Source organism: Carassius auratus, chromosome 5 (genome assembly GCF_003368295.1).
Source record: "Carassius auratus strain Wakin chromosome 5, ASM336829v1, whole genome shotgun sequence".
NCBI lineage: Eukaryota > Metazoa > Chordata > Actinopteri > Cypriniformes > Cyprinidae > Carassius > Carassius auratus.
In genome coordinates, this window is record NC_039247.1 from 15,004,435 (window position 1) to 15,028,550 (window position 24,116).

Here is a 24,116-nt window from a genome sequence, read left to right on the forward strand (position 1 = left end):
TTGCACTCTGCTAATATTCAGTAATTTTCCTACTGTAGTGTTTTTCTGTTGCAACCTGAAATATTAGTTCAAATTGCTCAAACATCTGCTATAAAATTCTAAAAAGCTGTTCTGGGCATCAGATGACACAAAGGCTCTGAAACCAGCAGAAAAATCTAATTGTTTCTTTGCATGTCCATTAAATGAACTTTTCTGACCAGTGGCAAGGTGACTTTTGTTAGCTGTTGCAAGCCCTGCACTCATTTGTGGAAGCCTTATTGGATTGGTTGAGAGATGTGTCAGTAATTTCTTATAGCATGGTGTGTGGAGAGTGATATTTTCTGTGAACTGACACCTGTATGTTGGTTTTTAGAAATAACAGGGTGATTCTCCCAGCTTCTTACCCTTTCAGCACTGTCGGCTAGTGCCTAATGGTTGCTTTTTTATTTTATTTTATTTTTTTACTTTGTCACATAACAACATTTATGGGGGGATGGGGGGATCACTAAAACAGCATGTAATAGTTCTAAGTGCTAAAAAACATTATGTAAAATACCATAACACAGTAATCCACCACCTGCACCTTCCACTTTGCACATTGCAATTAAACTCTTTACAGTATGAGCAGGATTAGGTTTTATTCACTTTGAAATGCTTTGCATAAAATCAAGTTTCAACAAGAAAAAATGAAGTCGTGGGGAAGTCGTGGCCTAATGGTTAGAGAGTCGGACTCCCAATCGAAAGGTTGTGAGTTCGAGTCCCGGGCTGGCAGGAATTGTGGGTGGGGGGAGTACATGTACAGTTCTCTCTCCACCCTCTTGAGCAAGGCACTGAACCCCCAACTGCTCCCCGGGCGCCACAGCATAAATGGCTGCCCACTGCTCCGGGTGTGTGCTCACAGTGTGTGTTCACTGCTCTGTGTGTGTGCACTTCGGATGGGTTAAATGCAGAGCACAAATTCTGAGTATGGGTCACCATACTTGGCTGAAGGTCACTTCACTTTCACTTTAAGATAGTCTTAAAAGAAACTCTTGATTCCAATGGGCTTTTTTATGAAAACTCTGAGGAAGTTTGAGGAAGATTGTGGACATCCTTCGGTGAGGAAAAAAGCACCTGCTGCTCTTTTAGCTCTCTATTTGAAACACAAACCAACTTTTCAGTTGGTTTGTGTTTCAAATAGAGAGCTAAAAGCACAACTCCTGCATCAACCTCAGGTTGGTTCTACCCTTGTGCATTTGTTAAAGCCTTGGCTTGGTGAATTTGCAGGATAGCCATGGCATGCAGGGCAGAGGCAGCTGGGCCCACAGCACTTTAAGCCTTGGGAGCGAGAGCGGCTGACAGCTTACAGGCCTTGGATGAGAGATGTGGACTATTCCTCCCAGTGGCTGCGTTTTGCGGCACCGCAAAGTGCAAGTGCATTGCAATCGCACTCTCCTTCTGGAGAATGTCGACGCACACCCTAGCTGCCCCGCCATCGAGGGTAATGAGGATGGAGGAAGGAAACAATCGGCTTATGGTCGTAAAAAGGGGCCATCCATGACTACGTCACTTCCCCATGCACATCCAGAAAGAAAGAAAGTAACCAGAGCAAAATGCAGTTGTGAGCCGTGCTCTACACTGAGAACCAATCGAACAGCCATGAGCCCTCAAGGAATCATTGAATCATTAAAGTTCAGTGATACTGACAGGTGTTAAGAAAGGCCACAGCTTCATTTTAAAAAAGTGCTGTTTATTTTATACAAATAGATGTGAAATGCAAATACAAAAGATACAAAAATGTCTGAAACTTCAATAATGGCTGAACAAAGGCATAAAATGTCAAGATGAGACTGAATGAGATTCTTCTGAAATCTGCCATGTGAGATCACACTGTGATGTACTAAATGCTTTGATGTGTATGATCAGTATGTGTAAGACAACAACTGCAGGAAAAAATAACAACACCGTGTGACTAACACAGTGAACATAGTCTACTTGTTTAAGGAGGTGTGAGTGTGTCTAGCTTTTCTTAACAGATCAAACTATTTCTAAGCAGAATCTTGTGGGTGATAAACAAATCAACAAGTCAAATGTCAATTTTGTAAAATCAGTGTAAAATGCAGCAGTCACTGGCCAGTGCCAGTGTGTAGTGAAGAGAACACTGCCTACTGTGAGAATAAAGTGACTGGTCATTCCTTTTCATTATTTATGTATGTATGTATGTATGTATGTATTTATTTATGTGCTTTTTTTTTAAATTGCTTCTTGTGCATTATTACTGTTTTAATAGTAGTTTTTAACCAGTGCATCTGAAGACCAACTGTTTTCTGAGAAAAAAAAATAATACATATTACACTGTAAATAAAACAAAAAAGTAAATACAATAATATAATAATAACTGTATATTGTATGTTTGGGGAAAAAAAGTACTACTGAAATTACATTCAATTGGAAATTACATTCATTGGCAGCGGGACATGAGGCACTATAATCACAAGGGTTGCAAGTATAATAATAATAAAAAAAAAAAATAAAAAAAAACATTAATGGGATTTAATTAAATTAACAAATTATCATTACAAATACATAATTTATTTGCCTTTTTATGTACAAGAAATAGTGCATCAGTTGCTTAAAAATTAAATAAATCCTTGTTTTTCTATCCAATTTCTACATCAAATATTTGTGATCTTTTCTATTTTAAAGTTAAAACAGGTGCTTAGGAAAAAAAAATTTGTACAAAAATTACTAATATTATTTTTTTTTTATAGCTGGTGCGCTTAATTCAGTATTACATAGAATAAACCCAATTTGATACACAAATATGAAAAGTTTATGATCAGTTTCTTTCCACACACATTAATGTACCATATAAAATATATAAAACACACACAAGTACCACAAATTAAGTGAAAATATAAATATAACAATGTAAAATGCAAAATAAAAGGTAGATAAAACAAGCAAAAACAATAATAAAGAGAAAGCAAAACATATGTGCTCTGGTGATGTTGAAGTGGATAAATATATTTATAGTTACATTATAGTAAAGATATATTATAATAGATTTTTAGTAAAGATATTAAGCCATGTTGCAACTAAAGTAAAAACCTAATTACATTTTTACTAATACTTAACGCACATCCTGTGATCTGTGAAATAAAAAAATCTACATAAAAACAGGGCTGAAAAGTGCATTCGCTTAACTTGTAAGTGCCACTCTGGGAACGATGTCAAATGTTTCAACATTCCCATGTATGTATTCTGTTCTTTTTCTTTTTTTTTTGGGAGGGGGTGGAGGCGAGTAATAATTGAAGTCCCCACATTTACGATAGAAACAAAGAAATAATTAAACAAGGGCTTTTCCCCAAAACAGTCCTGCCATCTTGCAACTTGCATGCCCACTGAATGTGAGCCACTACACCCCATTCTGTTCCCCCCTCAAACTTGAAGGTTGTTTATTTTTAGTGTCATTTGATAAGCTTCCCTGCTTGCACTGAGACATCCCACTGACCCAGCCATTGGTCATTGTCTATACCACTTCCCGTCAAAGCCGACACACTTTTGTCAGATTTCGACTCAAATATCCATTTTGCATCTGAAATAGCGTATCGAAAGTAACTGGATCGTTACTTATACGTTATCGTTACTGCCGCACCCTTCCTCCCCCACAGTGTTCCCACTGACACTGACATCACTCGCGATTGTAGTCATGACGAGGCATTAAAGAAATCTAAAATAAATATACATTGATCACTTTTCTGTGAACAAGTGGAGGGGGGAGTGCATTGTGGATAATTTCTGGAAATTAACAATACTCATCCATCAATCGCCCCTTTCGGTTTGATCTATCTTCCTAATACATCTGATGAGGGCGTCACATTAGCACAGCTGAGGAACTTGGTGCTAAAAAAAACAATATGTAACAGAAAATGTCTAGACTGGTTAAACTTCATACCAAGGATAAATCTCTAAAGTTGAATTAAGATCAATCAAAGTTTGATATTCCTATGCCTAGAAAACTTGTGCGAATAGGTTTTGGACATCCAGTGGTTGGATAGCTGTATTAATGAATTAAAACCTTTAACTGAAGGGCATGTTCGTGATTGTGAAGGTATATGCATTAGTATGGCAGACTGACAAATAAATGGGGAGAAAGCACCAGTCACCAGAGGTAAGTCTGCCCCTCAAAACCTTGCCGGAGAGCTCTGGACACCGGGTGTCTCGTGGTGAAATAATGCTCTATTAATTTCTCTGTGCTGTCCTCGCATTGATAGAAAGGTGTCTTCCCAAAACTGAAGGGCAAAGTCTTACTGCATCTAATACCTTAGGGCGTTCTGACTACAATTTGTCATGCGTGTGCACTTCTCATTGTTAAATTGACAAGATCTCCAGTCAAAGAAGCCCCGCTAGGCATCCGAGGATAGTGGGCTTGGAGAGATTTTTTTGAAGAGACATTGCCAAGAGGCAAAGTACTTCTGCACTCCATGAGCCTACTGGGATTACTTCTATTTCTCAGCCAACGGCAAAGAGCCTCATCTCATTCTGATATCTTTTTTTTATTTTTTTTTATAGCCTCCGTCTGTGCTATAAGATTAGTTTGTTTTTTCCTCCGCAGAAGGCACAATATGGTCAGAATATGAAAAAGCCTTTGCTATACATTAAAGTTGCCAGGTCAGCTGTAAATTTTTTTTTTTTTTTTATCTATTTAGTCATCCGCTTGTCATTCAGTTGCTTGAGAGATATCAGAATTATACGTTTTGGAAAGCCAATACTTGTAAGAGCTGAAACAAGATACTCTAAAGTGACCAAAGATAAGTTATGTCATCGCAAGGAAAATACACTTTTTTCTGTTGTTCCATCTGATTCACTTGGAAGTCAAAGTATTTCAGAAACGGGATGCTGTCGTCTGTCGATGCTGCACCCGATTGAAATTTATACAGCGTCCCTAGAAGAAAAAGAAAAGGACAGGGGAAGATTTGATTAATTAACTGATTGGTTCGTTCATCCATTCTTAGTAATTCCTGTTTAAGTATTATCATTATTATTACATTCATTAAATTATTGGAAACAACAACAACAACAACACTTTATTTTAAGGTGTCCTTGTTACAATGTTATTATACATTTAAGTACTAAGTAATATTAATTAACTACATGTACTTACTTTATAGTTAGGGATAGGATTAGGATTTTGCTTTGGATTACTTGCATGTAATTATGCATAATTAATTTTTATTATAATAGTAAGTACATGTAACGTGCTGATTAAGGACATCTTGAAAAACCGTGTTACTACAGTTATTATTATTATTGTCACTTTTTTTTTTTATTAAAACATGCATTTTGTGCCTTTTTAAATGCATAGGGTGTCAAAGATGCCCCTTAAAAAAGAAATCTCTAACAATAAAAATACATATTTAAAGGTGGAGCCTTTATTATCCTGCAAATTTTTTTTAAATAAAAGTCCTGTATGAAATCAATAATCCAGACATCAGTCATATTGGCTTTTTCTCAAAATGGCTCTTACGTTACTGGTCCACAAATATTTAATTCCCTTTAAAATATTATAATACATAATAACAATAAAACTAAAATGGATGTGTCTATAATATTCATTTATATAAATAACAACACATCACAACATGGTGGTAAATGTCATTGGAAATGAAAATATAAATGTAATAATATTAATGATCAAATTTCACCCACACAAATAACAAGTATATTCTTCTTCTTCTTACTTTCCAAAAGTATATGTTTTGAGTATTTCTGGACAGTGATTCAAAATAATTTTTAAATAATCCAAAAAATGTGATAGTTGCTCATGCTTTCATTATGGCACATAGTTTCCATGTATCTGTCACTGCTCTTTAGTGTGTGTCTCATCAGCTGGAGAAACTGGGTACACTGGCACCAAGAGGGAGCTCTCGCCTAGCGTATAACCACCATACACTCTCCCGCACACACACACACAATTATGTGCAAGATTTATTAATATTCTACTGAACCCAAGCATTTTTAACACTAAGAGCTAATATATTTGTATGATTGATAACTAGTGTGTAATAACCAACAATGAAAAACTCACATCACATTCGCCTGCCCTAGTTTCAAGTCACAATTGGCATATTGGAAGAAACCCAGCATCTTCATAGACTATCCATGAATACGGGGCTTTACGTTGTCCCTGCATTGTAAGCCATGCGAGGCGCACCCTCTGCGATAGATCTCACTCCGTCAACAAATAAGGCACATCAGATGCTGTTTTGGCCACAGTCGAGAGTGTGGATAAGTTTACTGGATTTTGCAGGCTTTGAAGCAGGAACTATGAAAAGCTGTCCGTCTTCGCCACAGAGGCTGTGATGGGTTTTGCTGTAGGAGTCGACCAGGTGCAGAGCAATACGGTCAAACCCAAACTCACGTTCAGACCCATTATCGCTCCTGGGCCAGTGCACTTGGCATTGGACACTATATCTATGCAATGTCACACTGAGAAAGACAGAGCCCACCTGTGCCTCAAAAATAGAAGCACCATGGGCTAGATGGTGCTTCTAGATCATTTTTGTAAAACGAGCCTGACTGCAAGTTTTAGGGTGTATTCTTTGCACTAAATTGACCAATATGCAGCACGAAAAACAACTCAATTATGAACCCATGAAGGAACAAATATCAAACGACATCAGTTGAAAGTTGCTGAATAAATAAAAGCAGGAATAATTACACCACACAGAGTTTATTACAGACTGGAAAGACACTTGATTGGACTGATCAGAGATCTCTCATGGTTTCATGCCATCTTTAAGAGACCACACAAGGCTCGGTTCATCAAGAGCTTCACCTCGGTAACCCCAGACATATGCTACACCTATACAGATCAGTCAAACAGAGACCGCCTGTTGGGGGGCTAACGTTACCCCTCCATCTCTGCTCTTTGGAGCACTCTCCAGCCGCACCATTCTGATGGCCACCAGACTTCACGGAAAGAAGTCTGCTGCTTTGATTAGCCGTGTGCATGGGAGGACTCTGCATGTGTCTTCTGCTAGCCACTCTCTGGAACAGCTTGATTCCCCCAACCCTAGAACTCCCAGAGGAGCCGTCTTGCACTTACACTTGTTCTGTGTGAGATCCAGCAATTGGGAATAGTAAAACTTGAAATGTAGACCATGTCTTTCTCAGGACCATCTCATCCCATGCAAGGAAGAGCATATTATTTCCCCCAATAGATGTGCTGTATAATACTATTTACAGTATTTTATGTTCTTTACATTATTTGCCCATATAGCTTCCTTACAATGTAAATTGACAATATTATAATACATAAACATCAGAATCCTGAAAAAAAGTAATGATACAGAAAAATTTGCTTTGCATCACAGGATTTTAATGTATATTAAAATAGATAAATATTATTTAACATAATAATATTTCACAATATTATATTTCCTGTATTTTTGATCAAATAAATGCAGCCTTGATTAGCATAATGTAAAAATGAGATGAGACTCCTGTAAAAAAAAATATTTCTGATCCCAAACTTTTGACAGGTTGTATATATTATTAATATGTATTCATTATAAATTATATTATTTATAAAGCCCTTTATAAAATATAGATTGTTTCACAATAATTTCAAATTCAAATTTTGCTGTAGAGCAGCTCTAACAAGTCAATAGTGTCATTGTATTATACAGCTCAAGTCAGTTCAGTATTGATTCAGTTCAGTTACATAACTGTAAAATGTATCTGTTGTACATACATACTGTATATACTGTATGTGCATATGCATATATGTGTGAGTGTTATGAACAAAATTTCTGTCCACTGCACACTGAACAAGTAAAAGACACATGAGTTGTGTTTTACATTTTTTATGTTTACATGTTGTGTGTATTTGGTTTTGTGTGAGGAGTTTTGAGAAATGGAGTGTACATGGAGTGTAAAACAGTTAAATGTAATAATAATTTTATAATTATCACAATATTTCAATTGTAATATTGCACAATTTTACTGTTCAACTATGTTTTGAACAAATAAATGCAGCCTTGGTGAGCATAAGAGACATCTATCAGAAATGTATATTAAAAAAAAAATTGAAAGTTGACTGGTATTGTATATGTATGTGTGTGCTTTTTATGTGTTTGTGTGTTCGAATTGTATATAAATGTTATATAAATACATTTAGAATTTAATCATTACTTATAACATAATTTTGGACTTTTAATTGTGTAAAAAAACTGTATACATTATAAGAGCATTTATTATTTTGCAGAAGTGCAAAAAAATATTTAAGTTATTTATCTATATATAGCTTAAACTATATATATATCCCCGGACCGGGGATGCGGCTGCACGTGCGGCTGCCAGACTCCACCCCTTACCTGGACCCTTCCTTCCTGAACACTGCCCTACTTACACGATCCCGGTTTATTTTGGACACTTTTCCCCTTTGGAAATTTTTATTTCCCTGTGTTTTGTTATTTTCTGTTAATAAAAGCCTCTCCGAGGTCTGACGCCACCCCCATTGTGTCTGTTGTTTGCTCCTCCCACCACTATGTATTTATATAAGTGTTTTTCTTTAATTGCAACCTTTCTTTTATCTATGCCTTATTTATAAAAACTACTGTGACATTACACAAAATAAGGTCTGTCGTCAAAACCCTTTCACATATTGAACATTTTAGAAGATCAAAGTGGGACAGGAAGTGCAGCTGCAAACAGGCCTAGGGAAAATGCCAGAATGTGAGCAATCCTGCACTCTAGAGCTGGCCCCCACTATCCCCACACCCATGGTCCACATACGGCCCACATAGCACCGCCATCTGGTCTGGTGGAGATTCAGAACCAAGCCAAGGGAACCTAAAATCTAACGCCTGCTGACAACTTGGATGAATTTTCCAGTCATTAAAAAGTGATATAGGCACTGGAACACTGAATACATTAAAAGCCTCAAGAAAAGGACAGTTTGAGCCACCAGAAACAGTGAAGAAGCTCTCGATTTTACAGTTGAGAAACTGTAGCTGTCACTGATTAATCAAAATGGATCTTCTGACAAGCATTACATTTTGAAAAAAGCATGTCAGCATGAGTCTCACAGGCTCTGGAGGATTTAATAATGCTCTACCTGTAGCTTGCTTTGAAAGTGAGAGCTGACAAAGTGGTGGTGATCCCTGTCATTTGAATCCATAGCCACAATGATCCACAATGTCTTTTGGAGGTGCATAGGCACTGTAAATTAAAAACTGTAAAAGTCTTCTGGGTAAATAAAGTGGCATATGATCAGCAATCAAGAGCTGATGACTACTGGATTCACCCACAAGACAGGATAATTATAGTTTTTAATCTTGAGACACCGGTAAAAAAATACAACACTGACATTAGGTGGCATGATGTTTACAAATTGGTCAGACTCTGCAAGCCATTAACCTCTACTTGCTTATACAGTATCTGCCTCGGATCAGTCATTACTAGTTAATTTTAGCATTTGCAGTAACTTCCATATATATATTACACATCCTGGAGGATCTGGGTGTGGTGAGAGAGACTGCTTTTGAGAAATGTTATGTTTATTGCCCCCCTCCTCCCCCACCCCAAGTTAGTTGCAATTTACACCTCACACATCACACATGAAAATATGAAACGCAAATAATTATAAAATCTAACAGATATATTATATATGTCTATATACATGTGTATATACTGCATGAGTAAATGTATGTGCAATAAACGTATACACACGCAGTACCATATCTTATCACATGTACATCTATATGTTATGAAGTGTATGACTGCATATAAAATTATATATAATATATAATTCAATACATTGTCACATATTTTTCAATATATGAAAGTGGCAATTCCTAATGTATTATACTAAATATATTAATATATTAACACAATATATAATTCTGCAAATTTCAAGATAATATTTAATCATTTAATACATTGATCATTCATTTATATATATATATATATATATATATATATATATACACACACACACATACATATACATGTATACATACATTTAAATATATATATATATATATATATATATATATATATATATATATATATATATATATATATATATATATATATACTATTCATATATAATATATTTTATTTTTGTAGGGGAAGGTTGAGCGAATGAACAAACCCTTTAACTATAACTTACAAGACACACACAGAATGTAAATATTCACAGTAATACCCTCAATCACAGACGCAGAAAAAAAATTAAGATACAGTACAATACAGGAAGGTGGATTGTATCTTGAATCTAGAGATGGGAAATTTTATGATTCAGATTTCACTTGATTACTGTTCATTAAATTCTGGTATCATTTACATTTTTCATATTCTGTGAAGAAAAAAAAAGACATTTTGAAAGACGCTTTTGAAATTACATGAAGCTAAGCAAAAGAAAAAAACTACAAAAACACTACATAGAACAATCGTATTTGACACATTCTAATTGTTTATTTCTGTTACTACAAAACTATTTTTCAAATGTGTGTCTTTGACTAACCAGTTCTCAAATTCTCAAACCTACTTGATGTTCCTGTAGCTCATTTGGCAGAGCATTGTGCTGTCAAGCGCAATGTTGGGGTTTGATTCTCCGGGAACACATGATAGGTAAAAATTGATAGCCTGAATGCACTGTAAGTTGCTTTGGATAAAAGCGTCTGCTAAATGCATACATTTAATTTAATTTTAATTTACTTGAATCCAGTGTCAATTTGGTACCAAAGAAGACTTATTGCAAAGTTTCTTGATCATCTGATTTCTGGAGATGACTTGCTCTGGTGAACCAGCGTGTTGGAAGAGATCAAGTTTACAAAGTTCGGCTTAGCAGCATGGTCACCAGAAATGTCTTTTCCTGAAAAAGTAGCTTAAGCATAGCTTTACTACATGTGCAGATGTTTTCTGCTCCTCGTCCTGTCCGTCTTTCCTGGGTTTGTCAGAAAAAAGTGCACATCATTGCCAGCTAACAGCTCTGGGCACCATCCCCTAGTTGTCTAAGAGAAAATGCCATTCATTTTGGCGGAGCGCAGGCGCTCACAGACGGCACATGCGGACACAGATGGCACTAATGGACAAGCAGAATCCAACAGAGGGAGCAGGAACGAGCCACAGAGGAGAGCTATTCCAGATAGCAGCAGTGAAAGCCAGGCCCTGCTCAGCTTTAGCAAGGTTACTACTGCAGCTTTCATCATAAAGAAATTAAAGTGATAAAATAATCTTAAGGGGGGAGAAATCTGTTTGGCCAGATGCCAGCGGATCAGATAGGAGGAGACTGTTCCTAGTCAAATTCATGTTCCAGTGTAGCAAAACTTCAGACAGCAGGTATCTGCTCTAGCTTGATAGTTGAAGAGCAGGGATTGTTCCTTGTGAATGTTGTAAATCAATAAATGTTTCATGCTCCCTAGGATGCCTCCTTAAAAGGATACTCATTTTAATGACTGATATACTGTTCATAATCATTTTCATGAACTCATGACTTAAAAAAATGCCACTGAAAAGTCTTCAAAATATGATATTGTTTACATAATGTAAAGAGCCCATTCATGCTTTGTTTCTCAGTAATACGGCTACTGGAATAAAAATGCTTACTGCTTGTCATTAGAATTGCTTTGCTTGGGTATTTCTTTGAAATTAAATAAGATAAAAAAAGTGATGTCGTGATAAAACCAGATAACATTTTTTTTTATCAGGTATTGTGATATTGTGTTTATATGTTAAAAAAATAAAATGCCTTCCTCTCTGTTTTTTTTTTTTTTTGATTTTACATGAGAAAGGTGCAAATTATGAGAACTGAAATGTGATTGTAGTTCCTGTGTTTAATCACCAAAACCCCTCAAGACAGAAATCTCCACCTCCTCACATCTCTGCTTGTATGTGACTATTTCCCTTCTTCCCCTCCTCCAAATGAGCATCCAAACAAAGCTGTTGGTCTCATCTGTACTTTTTCATTTCTGGCCTGATTCTGCAGTTTCAACTGGCCTGCAGTCAGGCCCCTAAACATTCAGCTGCACAAAAACCATAAGCTTGCAACCAGACTCGCAGTCCAAAAAAAGCACACTAACTACAATCTAAAAACTATAGGGCTGTCAAAATGAGCATGTTAACACTTGTAATTAAATATGTTTGATATTATTTTTTACAAATCTGTTAAAGCAAGAAGAATGCAAAAGGCACAAAAGGTATCGGAGGTATGTTTGAGTGAACCTCCCTATCCCCTTGGACTGCTCTGTCTCCCTTTTCGCTTCCACCAGCGTGGCAGCGGGTAGGGTCACATGTGATCTGGGCCAGAGAGAGATGGGAGGCATGCGACTACACACGTGCCATGGTGCCTACAATCCTGTGGGGTGGCACGCATTAAAGCTAGAGATGAAGTTAATGTGTGTGGAATCGCTTCTGGCACCCAGACCACAAAGAGGTCAATGGGTGACCTGTTAAAGAAACTGTAATGTAAAGGAAAGTAAACAGCTATACTACTCAAGGTGTCATGGTCTGTGACAACAGGCTAAATGCAGGTCACTTCATTTTTATCATGCAAATCATGCAAATGATTAAAAAGACCAAGCATTAGTTATACGTTAATAATCACATATCTTTAAATATTATTCCACTGGGAAAACCTAACTAAACTGGTATACAAGTAAATGATTAAAACAAACAAGTGCATCAAATTAAATTAATATGATCTTCTGGACATTTCTGCATTCAGGGTGTTGAGATATGAAATTAAACAAATTATAATATACAAAAATTCCCATAAACAAAAAAGAATGTTTGTATACACTTAATCATTTACTCAAAAAAGTTACCGAACAGTTTAATCTGCACATATTCTCTTTTATTATTATTCATGATGCTTTTACGAGCAAGATTACCTCATTATTTCATGCAGCAAAAAAAAAAAAAATCTGCTTTTAATTACAATAGAGAAAAGGTTTATTTATGTGGTGCTATAAAGCACAGGAGTCTAAGTACACACTGGCTGCACACCCATTCAGTATTAACCCTGGTGATAAACCATTTTGTTACAGTATGTCTGTCTACTGGGGGAAATATGCTTATCGAGCCACATGGTAATGTAAGCAGTAAATAACTTGATCATTGCATGACAACAGTGGAAATCTAACAGCATGAGGCAGCTTCAGGCCATACTACATTACTAAGTTGAGCTATGTGTGTGTGTGTGTGTGTGTGGGGGGGGGGGGTTCTTTTCCTAGACCACAACTGTGAGAACTGGGTTAATGTGACCTGAGTTGGTCAGACAACAGACTGGTCAGGAGGAGAACACACACACACACACACACACACACACGTTAAAGCATAAAACTAGCATTTTATAGAATATCATTCTTCAGATATACATACAGTACCTACAACATTCACATTCTTTTCAAAAGATTCCACAGTGCAAGCACTTATTTAAAGAAAAGACAGTTGTGTACAGTTGTAACAACTGTACACATAATCACATGTGTATTGCCAATAATCACAACAAATACTTAGAAATAATTCCACCAAGTCAGTCAGAGCCTCTTGATCACCGTTGTTCAGGACTCCTGAAGAGACAACCTGTGACCTTTCCTCCCATGGAGACCAGACACCAGTCACCATGTCACACCTTACACATCTACTTCTCTGCAGACCTTTTGTTCATCTCCTCATCAGCTTCCATTAACTCACAGCTGCATATCTGTTGCAGGAAATCTGAACAGATTCTTCAATTTCACTACAGTTTATTACTGTTTATTGGTTTTGCCAATAAAATTATTAAACTCTTGCACAAAACTCTAAAGCCAGTGAATACACTGTAACATGATGTAAATGTAGGAACTCAAATAATGGAAAATATTTAAAGGGACTCTTCACTGTCATACCCAGGGCCGGCGCTCCGCACACGCACATAACGCACTGCGCGTAGGGCACCAAGTCCAAAAAATCTGGGTCGTGAAAAAAATCATCACAATAGGCTACTAGTATAAATAACAAATAAAATATTTCTAAAAGCATGTTAATATACAAAAGCAATACAAAAGTAATATAGGCCTAGACCAAATTAGTCGAGAAAAATGTGAATCTCTGTGCTAGTCTCCCTCTGGTGCCCCCCACCCCCTCCCCACCTCCCAGTGGTCTGTTCGATTATGCCTCAATCAATGTCAAATTTGGCAGACAACGACCTCATATATGGCCTCGAAAAGGCAAAGAACAAAGGCAAGAACGTGCATGTAATGTGTACATGTAATGTGTGACACGCATCTACAAAGCTAGTGGCCAAAAACACTTTTCTTACAAAGATAATACTTGAAGTGCAGGATAAAACTCTTGCTGTCTGTTGACGTGCAATAAATATTGAAAGTTATGTACCTGTGTGTTCTACTCATTTCAACTGACTTGTGAAAACTGGACAAATTCTCTGACATGTAGCATGTAGCATTTTTTCTTTTTTACAGTAACGCAAATAGTTACTTTCCCTGGTAACGAGTTACTTTTATTATAGAGTAATTCAGTTACTAACTCAGTTACTTTTTGGAACAAGTAGTGAGTAACTATAACTAATTACTTTTTTAAAGTAACGTTCCCAACACTGCTGATAGCTGATTTTGCAGCTAGGAAATGTAGGCATGTGCATCTTTAGGGCCTCTGACAACTGATGGTAGTGAAAATGTTTAATATAGTTCTATAGAATAGCAGAATGGTCTCTTTATAGAGATGTAGTCCCTCTGTTGAGTAATTTCTACTGTGCAGTTATGCATGGTTATTTGCAGTTTAAAATGTGCACTTTAAAATTCATACTTCATAAAATTCATACACTTATCCTGTTATTTGCACTAAACTTTTTTTGCACTTTTAACTTTCTGTGTTTACATTGTTCAGTTCCAATTATTCATTTGCAGCAGTTATTTTGGAAGTAAAGAGAACCTAACTAAGAAATTCTGAATGGTAGTTATTTCTTTGGTTGGTTGGGGAGGGGGGGGGGCACTGCCAAGCATTTGTGCTTGGGGCACCCAAATGGCTAGCGCGGGCCATGGTCATACCTAACTGTAACATTGTGTCAGGCATACACTATACTGTTTAAAAGTTTGGGATGAGTGATTGGTTTATTAAAAAAGGATGCATTAAATTGATTAAAAGTGACAGTAAAGACATTTATAAGATTACAAAAGATTTCTACTTCAAATAAATGTTCTTTTGAGCTTTCAATTCATCGAAGAATACCAAAAAAGTATCATGTTCCCCAATATATATTAAGCACCCATTTGATAATAATGTTACTTGAACACCAAATCAGCTATGATTTCTGAGATATTATTTGAAACCGAGTAAGATTGGAGTACTGGTTTCTAAAAATTTATCTTTGCAATCTCAAGAATAAATTACATTTTAAAATATATTCAAATAGAAAACTTGTTATTTTAAACTGTAATGATTTTCACAATATTGCCATTTTTCCTTTATTTCCTGTATCAAATAAATGCAGCCATGGTAAGAATAAGAGACATTATTTAAAAGCATTTATTAAAAATCATACCAACCCCAGAGTTAAGAACAGTTCATTAAGAACTGCAAATTATTGTCTATACAGCTAAATGGATAAGGCATCATAAAATATATCAACATCTTATCATATCAAAATGACAATGAAATGCAGGAAGTAAAGGTCCTGTGCTCTGAGAGAAAGAGACTGTAGCACAGCTCTGTCCCACAATGTCAGGAGGAGGAGCGTCTGTATTCAGCTATGCAGATGTCATGATAATATGCTGCCCGCTCAGGCTGGACGTATTGTGACTGCACGTCTCTATATGTGTGCGAGAGCATGTTTTTCTCTTACTAAGACCAGACACCGTCTTGTGCAGTGGTGTCGGCCTGTTTCCCAGTCATCCTCTTTAAATGAGGTTTGCAAATACTGTTGAATTGGCTAAGAGCAAAAGACAAGGGGGTTGGGTGAGTGAGTGCGCTTATAGCTTTGAAGGTCCAGCCAGTGACAATGTTTGAGGCCGTGTATGTGTGTTAGCAAAAAAAGGCCCAGAGGATGAGTGTGGGTATACTTGGAGGGGGTGGGCCTGGCTTTTAAATGGAGGATGATAGGGAGTAATTATTCTAATGCGCTACTTTGCAATGTTGCTGGGTTAAGGTGTCCGCTGTGAGTCATTAGACCTGACATGCTCTGGATAGCGCTGAGACAGCTGTCTCCCTCCCAGGTGGGTTGACCCACACCACTGCCACCACGCTAACCGGCCACCGTCAGGGTGCCTGTAGAACCGGTTAGCCCTGTAGCAGCTACACTGTACCCTGGCTAATGAACACAGCCTCTTCAGTTTAACTGCCCAAACACTCATTCATATTCTGTATCTTCAGAGGAGAAAAACATAATAGAAAAAATATAAATTTACTAGCAGGTAATATAATATAATATAATATAATATAATATAATATAATATAATATAATATAATATAATATAATATAATATAATATAATATAATATAATATAATATAATATAATATAATATAATATAATATAATATAATATAATATAATATAATATACAAAAAATTTAAAACATAAATATGATTTATTTGCATATGTTCCGATTCTGGAGAATCAGTGCCCCCAAGCCAAGCCCCTGACAACAAAGACAGAATTAGTGCTAATATATGCAACCATAATAAAGTGCAGAACTTTCCATATCCTTATCTCACAGAGGATTTTATTAACCCATACCCCATGGCCTTACTAATGAAAAATCATGAGTCAATATGTATTGTACCTAAGAGCAAAGTTCACAGAAAAGACCTACGAAGACACAACAGTGTTAACATAACAAAAATGAAATTGCAGCATCCCACAGACAGACGGAAAAGGTTCACCATAGATTTTAATGAGTCAGTCCTTCCTCTTATTCTTTAAATTTGATATTATTGGTGTAAAATCTAATGTTTTTGAAAGAAAAATCCATCACGTAGCATATTTCTTGTATTATTTTTAACAGTTTCAAATCATTTCATCAGGAAAATACACAATTCTGGAATTTCCCTTTTGAGTTTCAGATTTCTCAATTGAGGGTTGTGACCCAAAAAATAGGTCACATACCTGCTCTGACAGAATAGTAGACAGCATGGAAAAACAATGTTAAACGCAAATAATGAAATGCATATATGGTAATCATAACCATCTCACTGTCTCACAGTCAAAACATGAAAATTGTCATAAAAAAATAGTCCAATAAAACTCCCAGATCCCAACTAGGATAGATGACATGAAATGAAAATGCTAAAAAAAAAAAAGTTTACTTTTGTAATTTAAAACAGTTTTGGTTCTGTATTGGGTCACCGCTTTATGTCCAAATTTGAATTCTGGAGAAAAAACAACAACAACAACACGGTTCACCAATAAAATGAAACAATACAATAAAAAAGTCAGATTTCCTGTTTATGAGTCAGGAGTGTTACACAATACACAATGTATTATCATGGAAAATTCCCTCAGACCTTAAATGCCCTTAAGTGTCAGTATGATGTGATGAAGTTATTACTCACATACAGGCTAAACTGAACATCCATGATACCAAACAAAGTGTGCCCCGTGATTCTACTGGGCCCAAAACCAGAAACACACAAGACCTTCTGCTTCTAATCAAGACAACCAGTAGAGGCCAAACACACACACACACACACACACACACATACACAGTCACACACATGCACAGTCCCTCCTGAGTCCTTGCCTCTAGTTAGAACTTCACTTCATCAAATCATCAGTGCCTTGATACTTTCTCACTTCCATCACTATTGTGTTGACCACAGTTTATGTTTCAATTAGTTCTACTGTCTCTGCAAAAAAAGACAGCTGAAAAAGACAGATTCTGTAGTATATTTTGAAATGCATTCAGATAAAATGTATGTAAAATACCGTACATGTAATGAAATGAGCAGCATATTGAGAAATTCTGTGTAAAAGATTAAGTAAGTAAAACACTGAGTAAAACACTTAAAAAAAAAAAAACGAATTCTTGCGGCTGACACTTCTGAAGGTTTTGGGCCATCTGATGGGTTAAAACTATTAAGACCACAAGCGCTGTTCTGCATTTGTGCACACAAAAATTCAGATTCGTTTGTTTTGAGACCCTCAGATACATATCCAGATGATTGTGATGAAAACAAAAGAATGTAAACAACGCCATTTCCCACAGATCTAATCTCTTTATGTTGAAATATCTCTGATGACAAACCAAGAGTCCTTAGTTTTTTCCTTTTTTGATAATATATGATATGATGCATATATGACAGAGTGACATATAACTCATTAAGGCTGACATCATCATTAAAGTTACTATGTTCGATTATAAACTGTTATGATGATCTATTATGATGATGAATGTCATATGGATTGTGATTCGCATCTCTATAATTTATAGTGTGCAGATCGGCGACCAGAAGTTTTGGTGTGTCATTAGGAAAAAGAAGCAGGACTGTTTGATTTAGTTTTTTGAGAGCGCTAGCTTTCCTCCTCTGAGAAGATGTTTGACTGACAGGATGGAACAAATACATAAATTAATAAACCAATTTTTTCAACAGCTGCACGATAATTGTCACATCTGTGTCCTATCTTCCTATCAATTATGACCCACAAGTTGTAATTTATTTATGGCCAATTCAGGCTTGTAATGAAATGTTAAAGACACTGCAAATGCAAAGTAATATAGGAATGCCAAACTTGCCATCTTAAAAAATACATCTGCTCAAAATTACATGCTGCATTGCATCAGACCTGTAAGAAAGTGACTTTCTGCCCAAATCGAGAGACCACGAGTCTTAACTATAATATAATGTGACATGAGATCTAGGGAGATCCTGGGTGCCGTTTCACAGCATCTAGCCAAGCACTGAACTTCAGTAGTGACAAAAATCAAGCCTCACTGTTTTTTAACACTGTTAAGGTCATGCATTTTATGAACACAATTAATTAGTGTCTAATAAAGATTAGAACTGCATTTAATATCGCTTGGGCCATCGGTTTAAAATAAAGAGGCCTCCCAAATTTGCATATTAATACTAATTCGCATAACCACGTCGCTAAAATCCCATGCATGGCATTCAAAGAGCTGAAAAAGCACAGCTACAAACTGAAAAAAAATATCCACAAGCTATAGCAATTTTCCCCATTCAGCTTACTTTTCTAACAGCGCAAAAATTACTACAGGATTACTACAGTATATACATTTCAAAATCAAAAGATTATTATGTTAATGTAATGTATATATTTTATTTAATGAAATTTAATTTAATTTAAAAGCAAGTAATTTACAAGTGTCCCCCATTTATTTTAATTACTAGATTTATTTCATTATAAAATGTATTAAATTTAAATGCTACCATTCTCGATTCCTTTTTTTTTTTTTTTATGACCATTGTTGCAAATTGTGCATATTTGAATATCTTAAAAACAAACCACTAAAACAAATCTACGCAAATTGCCTTTTAAACAGTCGTGCACTGTGTTCATCACTTTAAGTATTCAAATTGATCAGACAAGGGAAGGAGTGAATTACAATACATTACTGATTTCCTGTATGATCTCCATAGGTCTGTCACACTTAAGGAGAAAAATCAATGCGACAAAGCAGCCCAGGGATTGCCTGACATTAACAGTGATGCTGTTTAATTAAAGCCAAGATTCCAGTTCTCATTGCAATGGGCTTTGATTTTAATAGACGATGAAGAAATGCCCTGCACGTTGACGTGAGCACAATTGTAGCCAGTCTGGCCAAAGGAAAGAGAAAACACACGCGCGCACACACACAAACCAACAGGACATCAACTCGGATTGAATCAGAGGGTTAGGGGGAATTACGCAGAAGCTTGTGTCTGTGTTAAATAGTCTGCTAAAGGGGGCAGGTATACCAGCCTACCCAGCAAATCAGCTAAATTTGCTCCGATCCAGGAGGAAAAGCATTTCTGAGCACATGCCTCTGTCACATACATCACGAAGATAAAAAGCTCTGTAGGCTAAAACACTTGGCCTAAATATGGAAAAACAATATGCAATGCAAACAAAGAGGAGAAAAAACATGATTGTTAATGGATTGCATTTTGTTATACAAGCCTACAATCAAGACAGAAAGTTTTAAGGCAAACAAAGCTATGCTGAAAGCTTATACAAGGAATTGAAAGAGAAATCATGCGAATGAAAAAATAATTTAAATGTTTTTTTAAACATTAAAAAAGGGTTATCATCGCAAAAATAAATAAATAAATAAAACGTTACATTTAATGTTTGAATATATTTAATCCCAATATATATTTTTTACAAACAAAAAACTTTACAACTTTTTAAAAATAAATGTAAATGTATTTGTATTGCTGAGCATTATACAGCACAATGACACTTATGGTAGTTTAATAGTTCTTATTGTACTGGAGACAATGGCTAAAGCCCCATCAAATAAGAAAAATGCTATCTAGACATTTGAGGACATGTTAGTTCCTCTCCATACCCATTTAATGTGAAACCCCCCCCGACTAGTGCCACCCACCAAACCAGATCACTGGGATCACAGATCACTCCCAAACCTAATCCTGTTACCAGGAGGTCTGGCTGTTTGAGGAGGCTCAAAGATTAACACGGCAGACATTATTGAACTTACAACCAGCCACATGGACATCGGTCCTACTTTCTGCATTTCACATATACCCCCCCAAAAAAGACAGAGAAACCTGGTTCAAAGAGAAAGGGTCCGTTTCATGAAATCGGTAAGTCAGTCATTGTTAAATCTGTCATTTCTCCTCTGGGGCCGATTCGCTTTAACTGAACTGTCAGCTTTCCACTTAATGCTTGTTAAGGGTAACAGGCGCAGTCTGCTGATAGCACCAACGAGGACCAGAAAAAAAGACACAAGCATGTTTAAAGGATGCACACCGATTGTCATGACAAACACAATGGTGCTGTAATGGCTGCAAAAAAATCAGCTACTCAAGGAAAATTATGAAGATGTGAAGATTTACAGCAGATGGTGAAAGACTCATTCTTCTATAAATATGTTAATGTTTGGTTACGCGGTCAGATCTCTTCTTCCATAAACAAGTGCTTTCCTCTGCTTTATTATTTGTGACGCTCTGATTTAATTCCAATTACCCCCTTTAATTAGAAATCTTGTGTCCTCTGATCTACGTATGTTTCAACTTAATAACATTTGCCAGGTTTTATTTGTACACAGAGACCAATTATTGCTTGTACTGGTTTACAGAACAAAAAGTGTTTTTTTTTATTTTCAAAGAGGCAAAAAATCTGTATTTGCTCTGCATTTGTCACAAAACATCCTGTGATAACGCAATCAGAGAGAGATTAAATCCTTAAATACTATTAAGCACTCTGATATCCTGTATTTTTTCTTGAGATGTGAGTCTACAACTTGTGTGTGCACTTGTTTAATCGGCACATTGTTTATATGAAATCTGCATATCAATAGGATACATCACAAAATAACTTTTGGGGGCGAAAAATTAAGCCATTTAAATGTTAATAAAAAATGTTTTGCCTTAAAGCTGAGGCATTTCATTTCTGCACACAGCATCACTAAATTGAACTGCACAAGTAATAACTGTTTAAATCAGATTATCCAGATTGTCTTGCCCAACACTCACATCACTACAATAACTGCAAAAATAAACTAATTAAAATAAAATCAACAAAATTGATTTTTATTTTATTAATTTGGAGCAATTTGTATTTTCAGTATTTTCTTGTTTTCCAGTAAAAAAAAAAAATTATATATGACATCAATCACATTCGCATATACATATACAAAGCATAAACATCACTAAATATAGGTAGATTTATACTTAAAGCAATTAAACTACAATTTGAAAATTAGGCAATAAAAATAAACTTAATTTAAGATATACTGTCTGAAAATGTGTCTTAATACCCTAATATTGATTATATTTGATTTGGTTATTTAATATATATATATATATATATATATATATATATATATATATATATATATATATATATATATATATATATATATATATATATATACACGTGTGTGTGTGTGTGTGTGTGTGTGTGTGTGTGTGTGTGTGTGTGTGTGTGTGTGTGTGTGTGTGTGAAGAATATTTAGATATTTCACATAAAAAAAAAAGTCTGATTAACAAAATAATTATTTGAAGCAATGTTTTGTTCACCAAAGAGTTAAAGTATTTACACATTATATGGAAATCAGCCAACAATTGGCTCCATACTTGTCTGTGGAATAAGAAAAAGTATTTTAACATTGTACAAAAATTACACATAAGAGCTCGATAGGCAACATAGATATTGCATATCTAAACGAGGCTGCTTCTACCTAGTGCCAAGCAGACCACATTTCTGAAGGCTGTTGTATTGCTGATCTATTCAGTGCAATTCAGTTCTGCTCATTAGGCAGTTGTCCCTCACTACAGCAGCCAGACCTACTTCATACTGGCCTTGCTAGTTCATTAGGACACTGTTCGCTCTCTTGGCTCCAGGGGAAAAACACAAACAGTTCGCAGTCTTCCACTCTGCGCCCTAATCCAGTCATGAGACTGGGCTCTTAAACACTATTGTGGCAAACCTGGCCATGTGTGGCTGCGACCTAAGGGACCCGGTCCGCCAGCCTAGAGCCTTAATCTTTCCCTTGCTCTCTTCTCCATTCTCACTCTCTCCTTCGTCATCTACCCCACTGCTATTTCTCCATGCCAGCATTGCCTCCCTCTCTTCCTCTCTCCTGCCTCCTCTAATGGCATTCTTCAAGTGCTGGCCCCGCCGTGCCGCCCGCTCACAGTCTCTTAATTAAAATGCTCCCACTGCTCTGTTTATGTGATTGTTGACTGTTAAATTAAAGATGCTGTCACACTGGGCCGAAACAGAACATTTTTATTTATTTATTTTTGCCAGGGTGAGTTCCGCAATGAGTGTTGGCCTCGGGACTGCAAACTGACATGTTTTCTTTGTCTATGGTCGGAATTTACACCATTTAAAAATACACTGCACCTCATTACAGCACTGCCCTTAGGGGGCAAGCAGTCGGCATGGGCTAATAAGGTATGTGTTATACAGAGACGGATTTTAATAGGATTCAGTGTACGCAGAGGCTTCGCTAAAGAGACATAATACATGTTGAACAATGATTTCTGGGGGTGTGGGGGGCCATTGTTGCTAAATCTGCAAATATTGCTTTTGCACCATGCTTGTATTACACATTGAGCCTTCCTTGGCTTCAAAACATCTGACAGTATTAACTCAGCCTGAATAAGTGAGTGTGGGAGTTGAAACCAGAGAGAAAATTAGGATTGATTTACTCAAAAAAAAAAAAAGGAAAAAAAAAAAGAAAAAGAAATATCCTACTGAACAACATCTTGAAAATTTTGTAAATCCACCCTAATATTGTAAAATCACCCTATCTATAATCACTGGCTGTTAATGTAATTACACCCATACCACCCCAAGAAGTCTCCAGTGAGGAAACAAAAGCAATAAAAATACATTTTGTGATCATTTACTGATCCTCATGCCATTCCAAATCCGTGACTTTCTATCTTTTGTGAAACACAACAGATGATTTTTCCTGTGTCAAGTGGGTTGTGCACTTCAGGTTGCTCTACCCCCTGTTGTGCTGCAAGCCGCCATTCTTCTGTGCGCCTCAGCACATAAAAGAGCCATTTCTCTAAAAGAGCAAGAGAAACACTGTGCAAAGTCCAGGAGGACGAGGAGCAAGTCTTGATAGTGGCACCATATTGGCCCATTAGGACCTGGTTCCCCAAACTAGTGCTCCTCGCGATAGCCCCTCCTTGGCCGATTCCTCTGAGGAAGGATCTACTGACTCAGATAGGGGAACAGTTTGGCACCCATGTCCAGACCTTTGGAAACTCCATGTCTGTTCCCTGGACAGGATGTGGAGGTTCTAGGTCATCTACCCCAACAATGAACACCACCACTTGAAGTGGAACCTGTTCGTCAAATGGTGTTCTTCTCACCGAGAAGACCCCTGGAGATGCCCAATTGTGGTCATGCTTTCCTTTCTGCAGCAAGGGCTGGAGCGAAGGCTGTCTCCCTCAACCCTCAAAGTCCATTCCATTCGAGCCCTTGCATTCAGTTGAGCTAAAGTGACTTT

The 24,116-nt window shown here is 36.5% G+C and overlaps 1 protein-coding gene across 1 annotated transcript in view; it reads right to left on the bottom strand.

Moving 5' to 3' along the window:
- Positions 1 to 1,687: 1,687 nt before the first annotated feature.
- Positions 1,688 to 24,116, bottom strand: part of LOC113077760 (anthrax toxin receptor 2-like) — a 53,422-nt gene continuing 30,993 nt past the window's right edge. Inside the window, exon 17 of the mRNA XM_026250029.1 lies at positions 1,688 to 4,906. Within this exon, the coding sequence (XP_026105814.1) occupies positions 4,847 to 4,906 (60 nt within the window). The 3' untranslated portion in view covers positions 1,688 to 4,846. The remainder of the gene's footprint in view (positions 4,907 to 24,116) is intronic.